General features: G+C 33.6%; 3 protein-coding genes across 4 annotated transcripts in view; 1 reads left to right on the forward strand and 2 right to left on the reverse strand.

Moving 5' to 3' along the window:
* Window positions 1-184: 184 nt before the first annotated feature.
* LOC136800619 (TBC1 domain family member 10A-like) lies at window positions 185-4,704 on the reverse strand. Its single transcript, XM_067057266.1, has 2 exons — window positions 4,517-4,704; window positions 185-1,946 (listed from the first exon to the last, which is right to left on the reverse strand). Exons 1-2 carry the CDS (start codon window positions 4,520-4,522, stop codon window positions 747-749), a joined length of 1,206 nt encoding a protein of 401 aa, XP_066913367.1. The 5' UTR covers window positions 4,523-4,704; the 3' UTR covers window positions 185-746.
* A 520-nt stretch (window positions 4,705-5,224) lies between these two features.
* Window positions 5,225-16,863, forward strand: part of LOC136800623 (dosage compensation protein dpy-30-like) — a 154,427-nt gene continuing 142,788 nt past the window's right edge. For both annotated transcript variants that reach the window (XM_067057269.1, XM_067057270.1), the window contains exon 1: window positions 5,225-5,236. The gene's annotated coding sequence lies outside the window, so the exon portion shown is untranslated. The remainder of the gene's footprint in view (window positions 5,237-16,863) is intronic.
* LOC136800785 (dynein heavy chain-like protein 2) lies at window positions 9,933-15,821 on the reverse strand. Its single transcript, XM_067057442.1, has 5 exons — window positions 14,862-15,821; window positions 12,664-14,052; window positions 12,450-12,453; window positions 11,670-11,948; window positions 9,933-10,075 (listed from the first exon to the last, which is right to left on the reverse strand). The coding sequence occupies exons 1-5, from the start codon at window positions 15,819-15,821 to the stop codon at window positions 9,933-9,935; spliced, it is 2,775 nt and encodes a 924-aa protein (XP_066913543.1).

The following is a 16,863-nucleotide window of genomic DNA, read 5'->3' on the forward strand; positions in this document are numbered from 1 at the left end:
AAATTTTAAAAATATAATGAAAATATAAACAATACTTACACGGAAGGAATTTGAAAAAGAGCGGAAAAATGAAACTCTAGGTTAAAAAATTATCTTAATTTTTTTGTTCTATAAAAATCGAAATACGGGGAGTTATACGTTTTTTCTATTTAAAAAAACAGTAATAATTAAATTTCCACCACGAAATACAACATTTATTGAAAATTCGCAAAAACCCTGAGAAAATTAAAGAATTTAGGCAAAGAGTGGGCAAAATTCTTCCAAAAATGCCAATTAATTTAGAAACCCCGATCGCAAAAATTAGTTCCACGAAAATTGGTTCCATTAGGCCAATAAACTTGTTTTATTAAAGTTCATTGATTAGGCAAATTTGTTTGTCGCAAAAAATAATCCAGACATACATATGTCTGAAGTACTGAAATTAAAAATACTTTGTTTTATTTGCGCTATGGCGGAAATAAATCAACAATAAACTGTTCTTCATCGCTTATCATTTTTCTTCTGTCAAAATAAGGACAATAGACTTTTAATTCTAGATATATGTCTGAATTTTTTTTTGTTTAGATTCATCATTTCCAATGAACTTTTTCTTTAGTGGACACCCAGCTTTAAGGTAAAATACTAAAATCTTGCATTGTAATTATAATAAGGTAATAAAAATCATTTAAAAAATCTTATTAAGAAATCATCATCACCATATCCTCAGTTTCCGATAAAATCCGAAAATTCCAATAAAATCCGAAAAATCAATCCGATTCTTCGTCCTGTTCATCCAATTTGACATTTAAGGAAAAATATCGACTCAAACTCAATTCTGGATTTTCCCGATAAACGTCTTGATGAAACTTTTGAAATTCTCTTTCCTCAATATTATATTTCAAAACCTCTGGAATCAAAATGGTGTCTATTGTCACGTCTTTAGGTAAATCTAATAAAATCTGCGTCGTTTGGAAATCGTCTTTATCAGATAGTGAACTGGCGCTAGGGAACACTAGCTTTAGTATAGCTAGCCCAACTTTGAACAGTACTTTCACACCTTCACAAAAGAACACATCCCATACACGTAGAACTGTCTGGAAAGGTAGACACCTTGCAAAAACACATACAAACCATTCGACAATATACATCAAAGGATCAATATTATACGATTTCATGTGTCTGTAAATGTACGGTAAATATTTACGTAATAAGCGCTCGAAAATGAGACCGTCAAGTCTCATAGCTTCCATTTTATCTCCGTAATATCCAGGTACGTAATACCTGCAGACGGAGACGAGAACCCAAAAGCATTCATCCGGAGGCATATGCATTAACATCACAGCTGCAAGAGGAGCTAACGCTTGGTTATATCCTATAGTAGGTACATGCGCACTGAACGCTAATAAAACTTGATAAAGTTGACCTGCACCTAACCCTTTGTCTTCTTTAAACATGGTGTGATGACGAAATGTGCGAGGGATGTCTCTTTTAATAATGTTACTCCATTTAGAACCTTCTTCTGATTCTAATAGTTTGTCAAAAAGTTTTGGATTTTGTTCATGTAATTTGTGTGCACCACACAAATGTTGCCAGGCTAATGAGCGGACGGCCTGTGGAATCCCTTTGCGACATCGGCGTCGTAACTGTTTAGGATTCCGACGTATATACGAGTCCCAGTTTACGAACATAGAAAGCCATTTTCGTTCCCGACGTTTGCCGATGGTTGTCGTGTACCCTGGGTTAGGCAATGAAGATACTTTATCATGTAAACGGTGCCCGACAATGAATCCATGGCGATCAAGCTTCGTTGGAGCTGTCAGTGTTCTTGGTAAGGTAGAATCCGATTCGGAATCGCTGGATTCACCACTACTACTGTTTATTGTTTGTTCTTCATCATTTTCTTTTTCGTTTTGCTCAACCTCAATGTCCATCTTTGAGCGATCGATAGGTGCAATACAAAATTTTATCTGAAGAAGATGAAATTAATATTAAGATGTTAACATAAGAAATAAGGAGGGAAGGCTATACAATTAGAATCTTGAGGAGAAAGTTTAAAGCCAAAAATATAAAAGAACAATAAACCCAATACATCAGAATGATTGCTTTAATAAAGGCAAGCAAATACGAAACTTTCAATGTTAGAGCTTTTGAGGATTTTAGGATTCCTTTCTCAGAGCCCCACTGATTTGACAGCAATCTCTAATCTTACTCAACAAAAATAAAACGTACAAGAAATCCAAAATTAATTTTTGCACTTTTCATGAACTCTTTTAAAAAATGACGAAGTCTTTGAGTATCTCTAGCGTTACCTAATGTCACAAACAAAAATTCTATCAGAAATAGAATGAAAATTGCTGAAAAATGTTAATTGGTTTTCTCCCTTTATCAAATTCTACGCCCTTTGTCAATCTCAAATTATAACAAGCCTTGTATGAATCGATGAGCGAATGATAATAAAAACATGATTTCTACTAGCAGAAAAAAGCCAAGAAATTTCACTCTTCGTGTAAAGTTTATGTGGCTATCAATCTTCAATATTATCAAGGAAAAGGAATATTTCATAAGAGGAAAAAATAGGTTGTAAGCCCGTAACTTTGAGTGGATAAGTAAACAAAAAGCCTTTTTTCATACGGAATAAAACATTAACTAGATTACGACAGACATCAAACTGTTATGGACGTGCTTACAGAGACATCATGATGACCTCATCAAAATAGAAATGACTTGAAAGCACTTTTGAATTGATATAATGCTGAATTAGTAAAACCAAACGGAAAATCCTTTAAAAAATTCTATCTTTGGGTCTCAAATGGCTCAAACGAGCAAGAGCTGTTAATAGTGTTTTTTAATAAGGACACTCTTGTCTCGCAGCCACGGTGGAAATCCCAGAATGGGGATGAAAGTTTTCCATTGAATTTCAAATGATGGAGTCTAAGTCAATTTCCAAATTAAGATTGAAACTGCATAGTATTTTTCACAACAGGAACGAAATTTTGGCCACCCCAGGGTGTATAACGCCCTTCTAAAAAGAATCCATGCAATAAGAAGGTCAAAAGTAAACGAAAGATTATACTTTTATTTTGTAAAGTGTAAACAAAAGGTTGGAGTACATCCAGGATTATCGAACAAGTCACAACACAGAGCTGCTAAAAATAAATATTTTGAGCCTTTTTTAGAGTTGTTGTTTTTACCCAAATCACGTTCGCAAAACGTAAACAAAACAGCTTTAAAATGATTCTCCAAAGTGAGGATCAAGTTTTTAAGGAGAGGCGTGGAAACCATACCTTTTCTTTAAAGGAATAGAGGTTTTTACCACCAGAAAATTACAGAGGAAGCAAAGGAGAGGAAAGGGTGTGAACTTTCTAAATTCATGATGGTTGATACACAAAGTCATAATTATTAACATTTCCAGCACTATATCAACTACAGTCTGATCTATTCTGGATACAATACACATAATACAAGGTAAACCCCGATTTCGTATTAAAAAAACGTTGCAAATGGTTTTAAGAAACTCAACGAGTACCTTACCAAAAAAAACCTCCAATCATTAGTAAAAGTAGCGAAGTAACGAGAAACTCTCAAATTCGTTTTTGGTATTTCGCAGCTTCTTAACAGCTCTTCGAGTCGCGTTCTGGCGGGGATGAAAATCTACTCGAAAACAGTCGAAAGTCCTAAAATATACTTTGTATTGGTAGGCAGTAATTACAAAGGGAATTCTTAAAAGGATGTCTCCCGAAGGGACTTTAGACTTTACTCTGATTTTATTTTATACATACAAACATTTTCCATGGGTTATCCCTCGTTAACCAATACCAAAGTTCAAAATGGAACAAAACAGGGAAAAGCTATCTAAATGCTGTATTTACATAGGAGCATCGAATTAAATTTTCCCTGTTTATAGTCACATGTCATGGAAAAACCAAAAACACATGCATTGGTAAATGAAAAACCCGTTTCTAAAGGTTGAAAGCCGTGTTGTCCCCGAAATCAGCCAAAAAATCTTATTGACTGATAAAAATACCCTGAAGTTAATCCTCAATAGAAAATACTACTGAACCCTGGTCATAATTATCAGGAATCACGTAGACACTTTAGCATATCCCAGTCCCACATTCCCATCGGGTCACCGAGGAAAGGAATGTGTATATGGTTATCTTTAAACGTTCAATTGATGAAGGTAAGTACACAACAAAAAAAATATAACGTTATTTCTAAGATCAAATCTCAAAAGATCCAAATCCTAAACGACTTTGAAGTAAATATAGTCAGAAAGCTTCTCATATAGTCAAAAGTAACGGCCATTACATTCAAATCACAACATATCCAAAAGACAGGAGAGGCTATATAAGCGGTGGTCATGAAATATTAAAATCTAATTTTCTCCTCGCTGTTAACGAATTGATAACTTTAATTGCAATCAGCATTATCCTCTCAAATTAATTCACGTCGACAACCTATCATTAAAATCCTTCTAAAAATCCAAAAATGGGCAGCACATGTCTATAGAGCATAAAGTATGAATAAAGTAACAAACCTGCATGTTTTCCTTTCTTCGTTATCTTTCTATTAGATCTCAACTGAGCACTGTGTCTCAAGGTAATCTTACTTGAACAATAAAAAGAAAGTTTGGTCCGTCAACTTTTTATATGCCATCATCACTTAACAGGTTGTCAAGTGAAAACATGTATTGAACATATGGTAATACTCTTAACAAAAGGTCTACGAAGGAGTTTGAATTCTCTTAAAAACACTGTCTGTTTGGTAGATTCTGCTCTCTCCTTTCTCTCAACATCTCTAAAGCCATTGACATGACAATAACAACAAAAACAATTAACTTGTTGATGACGTCTTGTTGATGATGTCATGTTTACTTTTTATAAGAATGGCGATGTTATAGCACGTGTCTTAGACTTACAACGTCCTGAGGCTGCAGGGTAGGGGATATAATCAACACGTTCCCCTTCTTTTGACAGTTCAATAAGAGTGCATTGCAATTCAAAGATTATTACAAAGGTCCCAAAATAACTGATGAAAGGAACTTGGCACGTAAAAAGGTTGAACATCATAACTCGAAAAACTGACTGTTGATGGATCTTCTAATCCATGTTCCTGTTTTTACTTTACTAAAGAATGCATGAAGGCCACGTGCTGCCAAGCTAAACATTATTCTCTTACAAAATGATAAGTATGACCAGGGGGCGAGGCACTGTTAGTCTTCAATCCTATGGAGATTATAAAGGAATCTCTGAGTATAATGAATAGAGAAAGATGGTCTCATTGTGTTATGAAGTCCATCAATGACACTCCAATGATCTTCCATTTTATTCAATAAAGATATCAATTCACTGCACATTATAATAAGCAATAGTTTCGACTGCGATATACAAACCCTCATTTGGTTATTACACTTTTGAACTAGTTAACGATATGGTTAGGGTACACATTTTTTGGGTCAGGGCTGAGGTTGCTAGAATGCTTGCTCATTTTCTGAAAAATTTGCTTTGACTAACCCTGATATTATACCATATTTATGCTTATTGGTTCAAGGGCTATCGTTTGCCATGCTTAGATTATCTAAGAAGCTAAGCTATTAGACGTTCCTTACTTGTGGATTTTAAAAACTTGTACAAATAAAGTATAAGTTTGTTTAGAAGGAAAGAGTATACAGTATATGGTCCCCAAAACGGAGGTTGTCATTAAAATGAGGATTCTGACTTGTACATTTATCAGAATTAAATGGTTTTTGTTTATTTTGAAAGAATGATGGTTATACTAAAACATGAGCATGTTTTTGATGGTATGAGACACATTCAAAATAACATATTTGCGTCTGAAGAAATATTTTAACTCCAACATTAGATAAAAATTGCATATAACTCACTCTAGCTCCTTGGATATTGAAAATAAGTTATGAAAATAGGGTATAGGAAACTTTCTACACATAATGCCGTTCAGAAAATGCAGATACATCTGTGACTTTAGAGGATGGGTAAAAGATATAGCATCTTAAAGGTCAACCAGTATTTTGGGGACTCTAGAATCAGCATTGATAAAACCGAAAATTCTAAATACGAGAAACAGCAAAAAATCGTGGAATTCCATTCCTATCAGGTTGAGTTAATAGCTTATAACAAAAAAATAACATTATATATACAATATTTTGCTGAATCAGCAAAAACGGCAAATTCTGTCATTTTTTTTGCAAAATATAGGAGAAAAATACCTTTAAAGCTTAATATTTTCAGTTTCAGTTAAGCTTTTCTTCTGAAATTTTCACAGCTTATTCCATACATGAATGGAACTATAAAGACTTCAAAAGACATTGATTTTCAGAAACTTGATTAAGACGTTGTTAAATCATAATTGTCATTTTGAAAATTTCTAAATTTTCAGTTTGGACTTTGAAATATCGAAAATCTTGAAATATTTCATAAAAATCATAAATTTTACATCTATCGGGCCACAAATATGTTCATAGTTTTCCCCCCTATTACCACTGGGCTTAATAATTTGATTTTAACTACACCTCCGTTTTATTGGGGGCCCCAAATCTGCGTTTTGACAACCAAAACCCTCTAAAACACATTTCCAAACTATGGTCAAAATTTTGTATTAATATCTTAAAGATATCTCGAGAAATCGCTAAAATTGCAAACCTCCGTTTTGGGGGCCATTAGAAAAAAGATACCTATCTTTAAGCGATTGAAAAATATTGTTGAAATTGAAAATTTTGAAAAAGAACTTCCAGGAAATAAAGTAGAGATGTTAAAGTCTTTTATGCAGCAAAAAATTTTGTAAAACCTCTTTTCCTCTAGATTTGAGAGAAATTTTAAATTTGATCGACGTTTTGGGGGCCACATACTGTACGCAAGGAAAAATATTTTGTTTGGTTGGGTAGATCAGGTACCTTATTGGCATTATATTTCGCGTGTTACAAAATTTCGCGATATTATTTCGAGGAAACGTTTTTCGCGTGTACTAAATTTCGCGATTGCCAGTTTCTGGAAATTTTCGCGTGTATTAAATTTAAATTGGGCATAATATTCAAAAAGTGGGAATAAGGCAAGAAAATGACTGATTTCGCTTGAAACACAACGTAGGTGCAAACATACCAAATATAGTAACAAAACTATTGACAAAAATAGTAACTAAGTGTAACAAATAAGTATTTTCGATTTTCGACCTATTTCGAAAATTTTTCGCGATTTTTTATTGTTGAAAAATTTAAACGGTATTAAATTTCGCGAAATTTATCCTAACAAATTGCGAAATTAAGTATCCGCGAAATTTTGTAACACGCGAAATATAATACCAATAACAACTCTATCTGAAATAATATCCAAAAAGACAAGTCTTGACTGCTTACTTACAGCCATAAGACGTTAACAGTTGGCCAAAGGCCAAAACAGTCTTTTTTAGAAGAGGTCACAATATAGGCTTAAAATGCTAGGAAACATAAATAAGTTTTGACATTGAAGGAAGTATACCCTAAGGAGACATTTGGGGCAGTAGTAGTCATCATTAGGTCCGTAGATATATCATGCATTCCATATGTGACTAACGGAGATTTTGAGAACTTAACATCTCATTAGTCAAGCTAGAGAAAAGAAATTAAGTATCAATCATTATAGTAACAATCCTTAGGGGTCATAGTTTTAAAAAAGTAGGCAAACTTTTTCTCACCATTTTTACGTGCCTAAAAACTTGCAATTATGTGCCCGTGACTAACGGACACCAAATGTAACACCAAAAATGAACTACTTTTTCAAACACATTAAAAATGCTGTTCCTAAGTTGAAATCTTGGAAATTTTTGTCATATTGCCTAACCTTTTATTAGGATAAAATAGCTAAGAATATGAACATATGATATGTCCGTGACTAACGGACATTTAATTTTGTGACTAACGGACAGAAATGTTTCTCAACCACGATGAGATCTGTAAGCCTTGGAACTCTTTCTAAGTAAATTTGCTAACAAATGTAATGCTTATAGATGGAAAATTGTTAACAAACTTTAAGGAGTACCTTTTATTAGTTTTGTGTGAGCACTATTTACCCGACACATGTAAGGTCGAAAATGCAAAAACAAGTAAAATCAAAGTTGCCTGATGGTTAATTTGATTTGTGACAATGCAGACAGTAACTTCTCATGCACTGTTTGCATTTATTTTAGTTTATTTCTATTTATTTCATGTTCGTTAGTCACAAAATTTAAAAATGCTCTACATGTTTTATAAATCACTTTCATCTCAAAAATCATGTTAATTGTTAGTGCAAACTTGTTTTAGTGAAAATTAGTACGGTAGCTTAAAGGGACATAACAGTACTTGCGAAATTTGTAAACAAACTGTATGCGGCGGATACAAAATCAAAACAAATGTCACATGTCAAAATAAAAAATCAAACCAAATATGGCTAATTTTGATTGTTCAATTGTTTTACAAGTTTGTTTTGGACACGTGATTTTAATTGTTCTCTTTAATGACACGTGGTTCGCGCAATGTTTACATTTCACTACTTTAATGTCCCTTTAATAATATAAAATGACAAAAAATCAAAAAGGGGAGGAATCAGTATTAAAATTAAATCAACACTGTCATGATTTGATACAGAAATGGTACAGACACATGTAGTCAAAGTTGTTTTAAAGGCTGAATTATTTGATAAAAAAGCTTTTTAAGGCACTAGCAGAACTTTAATTTTAATTTTAGTGACTAGCGGACACATTTTCAGGCTGCATAGCAGCCTCACTACCCAGATTTAAAAGTCAATCTTCTCTACACATTTGGCACCCAAGGTACTTCTGTTTTTAAGATACAAAGTAAAGAGGTAAATCCTTTTCCTTAGATTTAATAAAAACTTTAATGCTTTTCTGCGTGACTAACAGACATCCTACATGACCTGATGAATTCAGCAAGATTTAGATAATACCTGAATTGGAGAACTTTCTACCTAGTCTTTTCATTGGTTCCAAATAATAACAAAAAGTACAAAATTATATAAGACTTTGTATACCCAATCCTGCACTCTATGTTAACCTGATAATTAACAAAAAGGGTAAAGATAGACCTTCTGTAGGACACAATGTCATGTTGCATATTTAATAGCTACACCATTACAGCAAGAACAGAGTGAATGTGTGTACAAAATATTTTCCTATCCTTTGTTTTGATGCTAGGTAGAGTCAGTGGAGTTTTTTAAAGGGAAATCAGACGGTTGTCAAGGTTGAGATATTTAACACAAAAAGTTGCATCCTACAAAAAGTTCTAAAATCACTTGAAATTGATAAAGTTGAAGTTATGCAAACCTGAAAAATTGTTTTCAATTCTCAGAACAAATCAATACCAAAAGGTCCAAAGCTTGTAAAAATTACTAGTTGAAAAAAAATCACTTTTTAGTATTATAAAACTTTGTAATGTATATAAAAAGAAAAAGGGAAATTAATAAAACCAATCATGCCATGGTTCTTTTTTCTTAGAAGTTCCTCATAATAGTTTAAGAAAATCAAGTCAGAGTATTTTAAAGACCTTTAAAAAATCGTTCGAATAACCAGAAAATGACTAGAAAATCAACTGAAAATATGTGGGCGGGTGTGGGCAACAGCAGGTGGCGCAAACAAATTTTTTTTCGATGACCGACTCTTTTAGCCCCTTGTCTATGGTGTAATACATAGCTTTAAAGCCACAAAACATTGTAATGCCATGAGAAAAGAATCAGAAAAGTGAAAAAAAAAATAGCTACTACCGTAAATTGATCAAATCATGTGTATTGGCGTACTGTAAGGAGCGAATATATATAAAGCCAGGTGGTGTCAACCAAACCCTATCGAACCGATTTTCGTTATCGAACCATCAAACTTAATCGAACAAAATCGAACGATAGCTGTTCGATTACCGAACTTAATCAAACAGCTATCGAACTTTACGAAAATTTCTTGATAAGTTCAATTTAGTTCGATGAGTGTTCTTTGTTCGATGAAGTTCGATTGATGTTCGATGAATTCGATTTAAGTTTGATGAAAGTTCGATGTGGTTCGATGAAAATTCGATGTGGTTCGATGATTGTGTTGGATTGATTCTCCTTTTCTTTACCTTTCAAAAAATTACGAGGTTGTTTAATCAAAAAACAGGCACCGTATGCTTCACTCATTATTCCTCATTTGAAATAATAGAGATGACACTTTCTTTAAAGAAAGTAATAAAAATTAAAATCTTTTTCTTTTACAAATTAAGGACCAAAGAGCTTGTAAAAGCTCCAGCTTGTCCCATCCGATGGGATAGATATAGGATGGCCCGCAAGAATGGCCAATACGCCCTCGGAATATAAATAAAAAATTCAGCGGCAAGGTCAGTATAAATCAATTTAATCAAATCAATCGAACTCCATCGATCTTAATCGAACTGATCAAATCGTATTCATTGAACTGCAATCAAACTATAATCGTATAATCGAACAGTCATCGAACTTAATATGAAAGTTTTCCCGGTTCGATAGGTGTTCGATTGGGTTCGAGGGTTTGATTAAGTTCGATTAGTTCGATAATCGAACAGTTCGATTGACACCGCCTGGATAAAGGTACAGGTAAGTAAGGTATTCCCAAAATTTTGCGTTTTTTTCGCCTCTCAAAAGTTTCTTTTACAAAAGTTTCTTCCTTTAAAGTATGTATATATCCAAATCCCAAGCCCTACAATTAAGCACCCCAGAAGAGTCAGTCTGGCACACCCTTGCAATTTACTTGGGGTGTATGGTGCATGCATTTGCAATGGGTTTTCCATACCCAGTTAAAATATGTGATACTGATAAGATGTCTTTTGGCAAAGCATGCCAATTTGACCCTTAAATAAAAAATGGGTAAATGCAAATTGAAACGGTAGCTAACTTCATTGCTCCTCCACAACAATGGCAGCCACAAATTCAAAAAAATGTCGTGTTCGCCTAAACATCTATATGCAAATTGGCAAGGATATGCCTTTTTTAGTACTAGTAGTAGGACCTTCCACCTTCAGTACCAATTAGGGAGGTCATTCGAAAATTCAGACTCGTTTGCAAAATAATAATGATATATCTTTCTTTTTCAGGTCTATGTACATTTAAAAATCTCCTAAACGAAAAATAACCCTAGGGGCTTTCGAGCTCGAAAGGACATGAAATGAAAATACTATGTACAGTAAAAGGAAGTTTACAATGTGTCATAATGAATAAACAACAATAAACATTATAACATTACAACAACAATACAACAACAACAACAACAGATTTAATTAATCTGTGTATAAATTGAATTGGGTGTGTAGAGAAGGAATAATAAAATACTTTATTAAGTGACGAACAGTCTTGATTTAAGTTTCTTGGTGAAATTCGAAAAGCTACTGGTGGATAAATCCAGGCAAAAATGGTTCCAACAATGAGGGCCATAAAAACGAATGGGAGAAGGAGAGTCAGCAAAAACTAAAGTTGTCAGTGAATTGGATGCAGGTTGACGCGTGCCAAGATTATGAATTGGTTTACTGAATAACATGTTTAGACTTTTAGGTGATATTTTATGGATGAATTTATAGATGAGTTTATTGCATTCTAGTTTATAGAGGGAATTGATGTTAAATGCATTTAGTGGTTTCATATTATTTTTATAGTAGATTTTTTCTATCTTGTATGATATACTGTTTATCAGAGAATTTAACTTACCTAGGCCCTTGGTGCTAGGTGAGCCCCAAGATGTAATACAATATTGTAAATGACATTGTATAAAGGCATGATAAAGAGAAGATAAACAATGAGGAGAAATTAAATAACTTAATTTACGTACAAGACCAGAGCCTTGTTTTACTTTGTTAGCTACATGATGGATATGAGCTTGCCAATCTAGTTTTTCATCAATAATTATTCCAAGATATTTGGTTGAACTTACTCGTTGAACTTGGTTACCTGATATCAGAACATTGAAATTTTCCACTTGCTTTTTACCTGTGAAGAGAAGAAAGCAAGATTTTTTAATATTTAATGATAGCCTATTGTTCACCAACCAATTATTTACAAGTTGTAATTCTTCATTGACCAAATTCTCTAGGGTTTGAGGGTCGTCATCGCATAAAAAGAGAGATGTGTCGTCAGCAAATAGGGTAAATGAAAATTTAGCTGATGACAAGGGAAGATCATTGATATAAATAAGGAAAAGTGTGGGACCTAGGACTGAGCCTTGGGGAACTCCGTATTCCATTTCAAGAGGGGTTGATGTTTCTGAATCAATACTTACAACTTGTTTTCGGTTGGATAAGTAACTTTGAAACCACTTGTTCAGTGGGCCCCTTATTCCAATTGCATTTAGCTTACTTATGAGAATGTCATGGTTGACTGTATCAAATGCCTTAGCTAGATCAAGCAGAATAGTACAGCAGATCTTTTTCTTTTTAATTTGTGAGTATATTTCATCAGTCAACCTTAACACAGCATCTGAGGTAGACTTACCTGTCTGAAAACCAAATTGGTCTTGGTAGAGTATGTTCTTATCTATGAGGAACTTTTTTATTCTATGGTTTATGGCTTTTTCAAAGATTTTATCAAAAATAGGAAGAACTGAAATGGGTCGGTAATTTGAAATATCATGCTTATCACCATTATTTTTAAAAACTGGTGTAACTTTGGCAGTCTTGAGTTTTTCAGGAAATACGCCCTTTTTTACAGATTTATTGATGATAATAGCTAATGCTGGGCTGATTAGGTCGCTGATTTCTTTGATGACGTTAACTGGAAATTTGTATATATCGAGGGCTTTTTTTGGATCTAGTTCTTTAATCAGGTCTTGGACTTCGTACTCATTAACAGGTTCAAAGAACATGCTTTGATTTGTGTGGTTGATGCCTGTTAAAGGGTTATTGCCTGTTTTCATGTTTTTGAGAAGGTTTGGTGCTACTTGTGAAAAGTGTTCATTGAAGTTTTTGGTAATTTCTTGTTTATTTTGTAGTTGTTTTTTACCTCGATTCATAGTTTGTGGAAGAGATTTGGAAGAATTTCTTGAAAGAAGATGGTTTATTTCTTTCCATAGTTTCTTTGAGTTTGATCTAAACAATTCAAATCTTCGTTTTTGGTAGTGAAATTTACTGTTTCTAATTTCTTTGTTGATGGTGTGTTTAAGTAATTGATAGTCTTTGAAAATCTCCCGGTTGCCTGTTCTTAAATAGATTTTATTAAGTTCTTCTTTCCTGGTAATGTTTTTTAGAATGGAATCAGTGATCCAGGGTTTACGTAGACGCCTTTGTTCTTTACGTGTGATAGGTTTTATTGGGCAATGCATTTCAAATAAAATTGATAATGTATTGTGAAGAAAATCATACATTTTTGATGGATCGTGTGTCTTCTCAATCTTATTTTTTATGCCTGTACTCAGGAGGTCTGAGCGGAATTCAGCTATGTCAAAGTTTTTGAAATCACGTTTCAGGATTTTCTTTTTGATAGGTTTGGTTTTGACAGAAGGTAGAATTAAAAAATTAGGTAAGTGATCTGAGACACTTGAGATGAGATTTCCACTTATAAATTCACCGGAAACATTGTTGTGATAGATGTTGTCTATAAGAGTTGCATTAAGCTCTTTGTCAAATCTTGTGGGATGAGTAATATAGGGGAAAAGATAGTTTTTGAACATTAAATCTACATGATCATTGGTTTCTCTGTGTTTGCTAGCTTTGAGAAGATCAATGTTGAAGTCACCCATTAAGATAATCTGTTTATTTTCTCGGCCAATCTTATTCAAAAGACTTTCAAGTTTTTCATTAAAGAGTTTGATTTTATTGCTTGGGTGACGATACACAACTCCTACAATGTAGTTACTTAGAGCACTTCCTAATTTTAGTTCAACAAATAAGGATTCACACTCAAAGTTCTCACCTGATTTCAATTCTTTCTCGAGGTCTCTTCTTCTATGATAGTTCAATTCCTCTTTGATGTACACAATCACTCCACCGTTTTGAGACTTACCTCCAACACTTTCTAATGGTTGATAGCCAAGAAGCTCTTGAGGGTCAATTGGTTTGGATGGAGAGTCCCATGTTTCAGATAGACCTATAACATCAAACTTGTAGGGTGTTTGAGAGAGAATAGTATCAAGTTCATTAAAATTTTTGTCATATGAACGGATGTTAGTATGAAAAAAGCTAATGTTTTCATCCTCATTTGTAAGTGTTAAGAGTTTGTTTAATCTGATTTGTTCATAGTAGTTAAAATTAATGTTTATGTCAGTTTCAGGATCAGATGGATCAGAGAAAGATATTTTTGGTAGTGTTAGTTTTAATTCTGATATTTTTTGACTGAGTTTTAACTGTGTTAAACGTTTATGTCTTTGTTCAGAATTGTTATTGGATATTTCAGAAATGAGTTGGTTAGTATTAAGATTTTGAAATGGGAATGTGAGGCAATCACTGCATGACCATGTGGCTCGATTAATCTCATTTAATGAATTAATGTTTGTGCATTTTATATGAAGGAAGTGTTTACCTAGTTTACATTCAATCTTATCATTATGGTTAATGGTTTTAAGGCAATTAGTGCAGTTATGACATGGTTGCTGTCTATGGTCTATGGATGAGTTAAATTGGTCAATATGGGCATTCGTTACATTACTGAATGGAATGGAACAAGATATGCAGATTGGACAAAAGAATGGGTGTTCACTATTGGCAAAAAGAGTGAGCTGACGTTTAGAAATTTTGAAACATTTAGCATGTATCCAGGTGTTACATAGGTCACAAAAAATACAGTCATTCAGACAAATAAGTTTGCACTTGTGGCAAATAACCGATTCTATAGTGGTACCCATCATATGAATTTACTAATGTCTGCTATTGCTTTTACAGGTTTGATATCAGAGTTTTCATTTTTTCTTACCATGGTTACTCCATGGACTGTCCAAATAAACTTGTAACCCTTCTCTTTAAGTTGATTTCTTGTGGTTTTAAATATGTTCCCGTTGATTCTTGTTAAACTCTCGTTGATATAAATTTTGTTGTTTTTATCGAAACCAATGTCTCTGGTTGTTTTTCCTTTTAATTTGTTACGGTTCCTAAAAAAGAGATTCCGCGTTCGTCTAGATAAAAATTTCACAATTATTGGTGCATCTGGTTCTGTTGACGTTCTATGACTGATTTCTATGTGGTTGGTGTTCAGATTTAGTCCAATTTGCTCAGCTATGTCCAGTACAATTTTGTCTGTATCCTCATTATCTTTCCTTGGTACTCCACAGATGTCCACCATATTTCTACGACCATATTGTTCAAGATCATTGGTGCTGGCAGCTGTTTTGTTGACAATTTTCTTTAGGTCCTCAAGAGACTTTTTTAGGTTCAAAATATCAATGGAATGTTCATTGTCAGATTTTACCAGTTTGGTTAGGCCCTGTTCAACTTTAGCTACTTTCTTTTGAGACTCATCAAACTTCTCACTGATGTGGGCCTGGGAAGCAACAATCCCGTTCACGTTATCGTCTAAGGTTTTAACATTATTGTTCATGGTTTTCATATCGTCATTCAGAATTTCGATTCTACCATAAATATTTGCAATTTCTTCCTTAGTTCTGGCTTCCATAGCATCCAGCTTTTTCAAAATGTTTTTGTTTTGCGAGTATATGTTTACCATCAAGAGTTTAAAATCAATTGGTATTTTACCTTCTACATTGAAACTTATTTCTTCATCTCCAATTTCTTTCATAATAGATTCCAGGTCTTCATTGAGTGTATTGGCGGATGTAATGTTGGTTGTCATCTCTTGTTTCTCAGTGCGTTGTTGTTGTTTCTTCTTGTTTTTGTTGTTGTTGTTGTTGTTGTTGTTGTTGTTGTTGTTGTTTGACATCATTCTTCCTTTTTTTTGTTTTTAGTATTTTCCTCTTATTCACTTATACTCAGTGACTTATACTCAGTGACTAAATGGAATGAGTATTTTTTATCAAACCAAGTTTAATGAAAAGTCCTTATCCTCAGAAAAAAGCGAGGGGTCACTCATCTTTAAACCTGATATATTCCATTTTGAAGTTTTATTCCATTTCTTGAAGATTTCTGTACTAAAACCTGCCGCCATCTTGTATGAAATCGAAAGTGTTTCATAAAAAAAATCCTCTTGGGAAGAAGAGCTTGGGGCGAGTGTGTTCTTCCGTAGCGCGGAGCCACAGACGGGGGTCACCAACTTTCCCTTAGCGCTTTCCACCCGAAACCATGAAGGTATAAAGAAAGAGAGGAGATGAATTTGTCGGTAATTGGTCGTTAAAGTCTTTTGATTTCTTTTATGTAATAAATCAAAAGAAATTCTAGGCTCGCGCCCGATGAAATACGACTTTTTAGTAGAACTCAAGTTTTCTCTGAACATTATTACTTTCAACATCGAAGATTTCTTAGCCTTCTAATATACGAGAATAAAATTTAGCTCCACGAAGTAAGTTTGCGTTCAATTTTGTCATACATTAAATTTTGTTTTGAAACGATATTTTCTCCAGCCAGAAAATAAACAATTTCAGACCCATTTTGTAGACAAAAAGTCGCTGGAGAATTTTGGAGGAAAGTATTAAGCAGTAGGAGTTCACCTTGAAGAAAATGTTGATCCAAAAATCTTGTCATTTGATGAAGGATTGCAAAGTTTACAGGCCCTTTTTTAGTCCAAATATTTTCTTACACCAATGTCAGAAACAATGGATCCCGTCTCATCTAATTTCTACAAGTACAACTGAAATAAGCCAATAAGATTTCACCTATCGACAAAAGAGCTCAATAAAAATGCACGATATATGAGATTATGAGCATGCATAACTCGTAATTTTTTCAATCGTAAGGCGAGCATGGTTACAATAGCATACTTCTCCTGTTTCTTTATACCTCTATGCCGAAACACACTATTTGATTAA

Source organism: Clytia hemisphaerica, unplaced genomic scaffold, assembly GCF_902728285.1.
Source record: "Clytia hemisphaerica strain Z4C2 unplaced genomic scaffold, Clytia hemisphaerica genome assembly, whole genome shotgun sequence".
Taxonomy (NCBI): Eukaryota; Metazoa; Cnidaria; class Hydrozoa; order Leptothecata; family Clytiidae; genus Clytia; species Clytia hemisphaerica.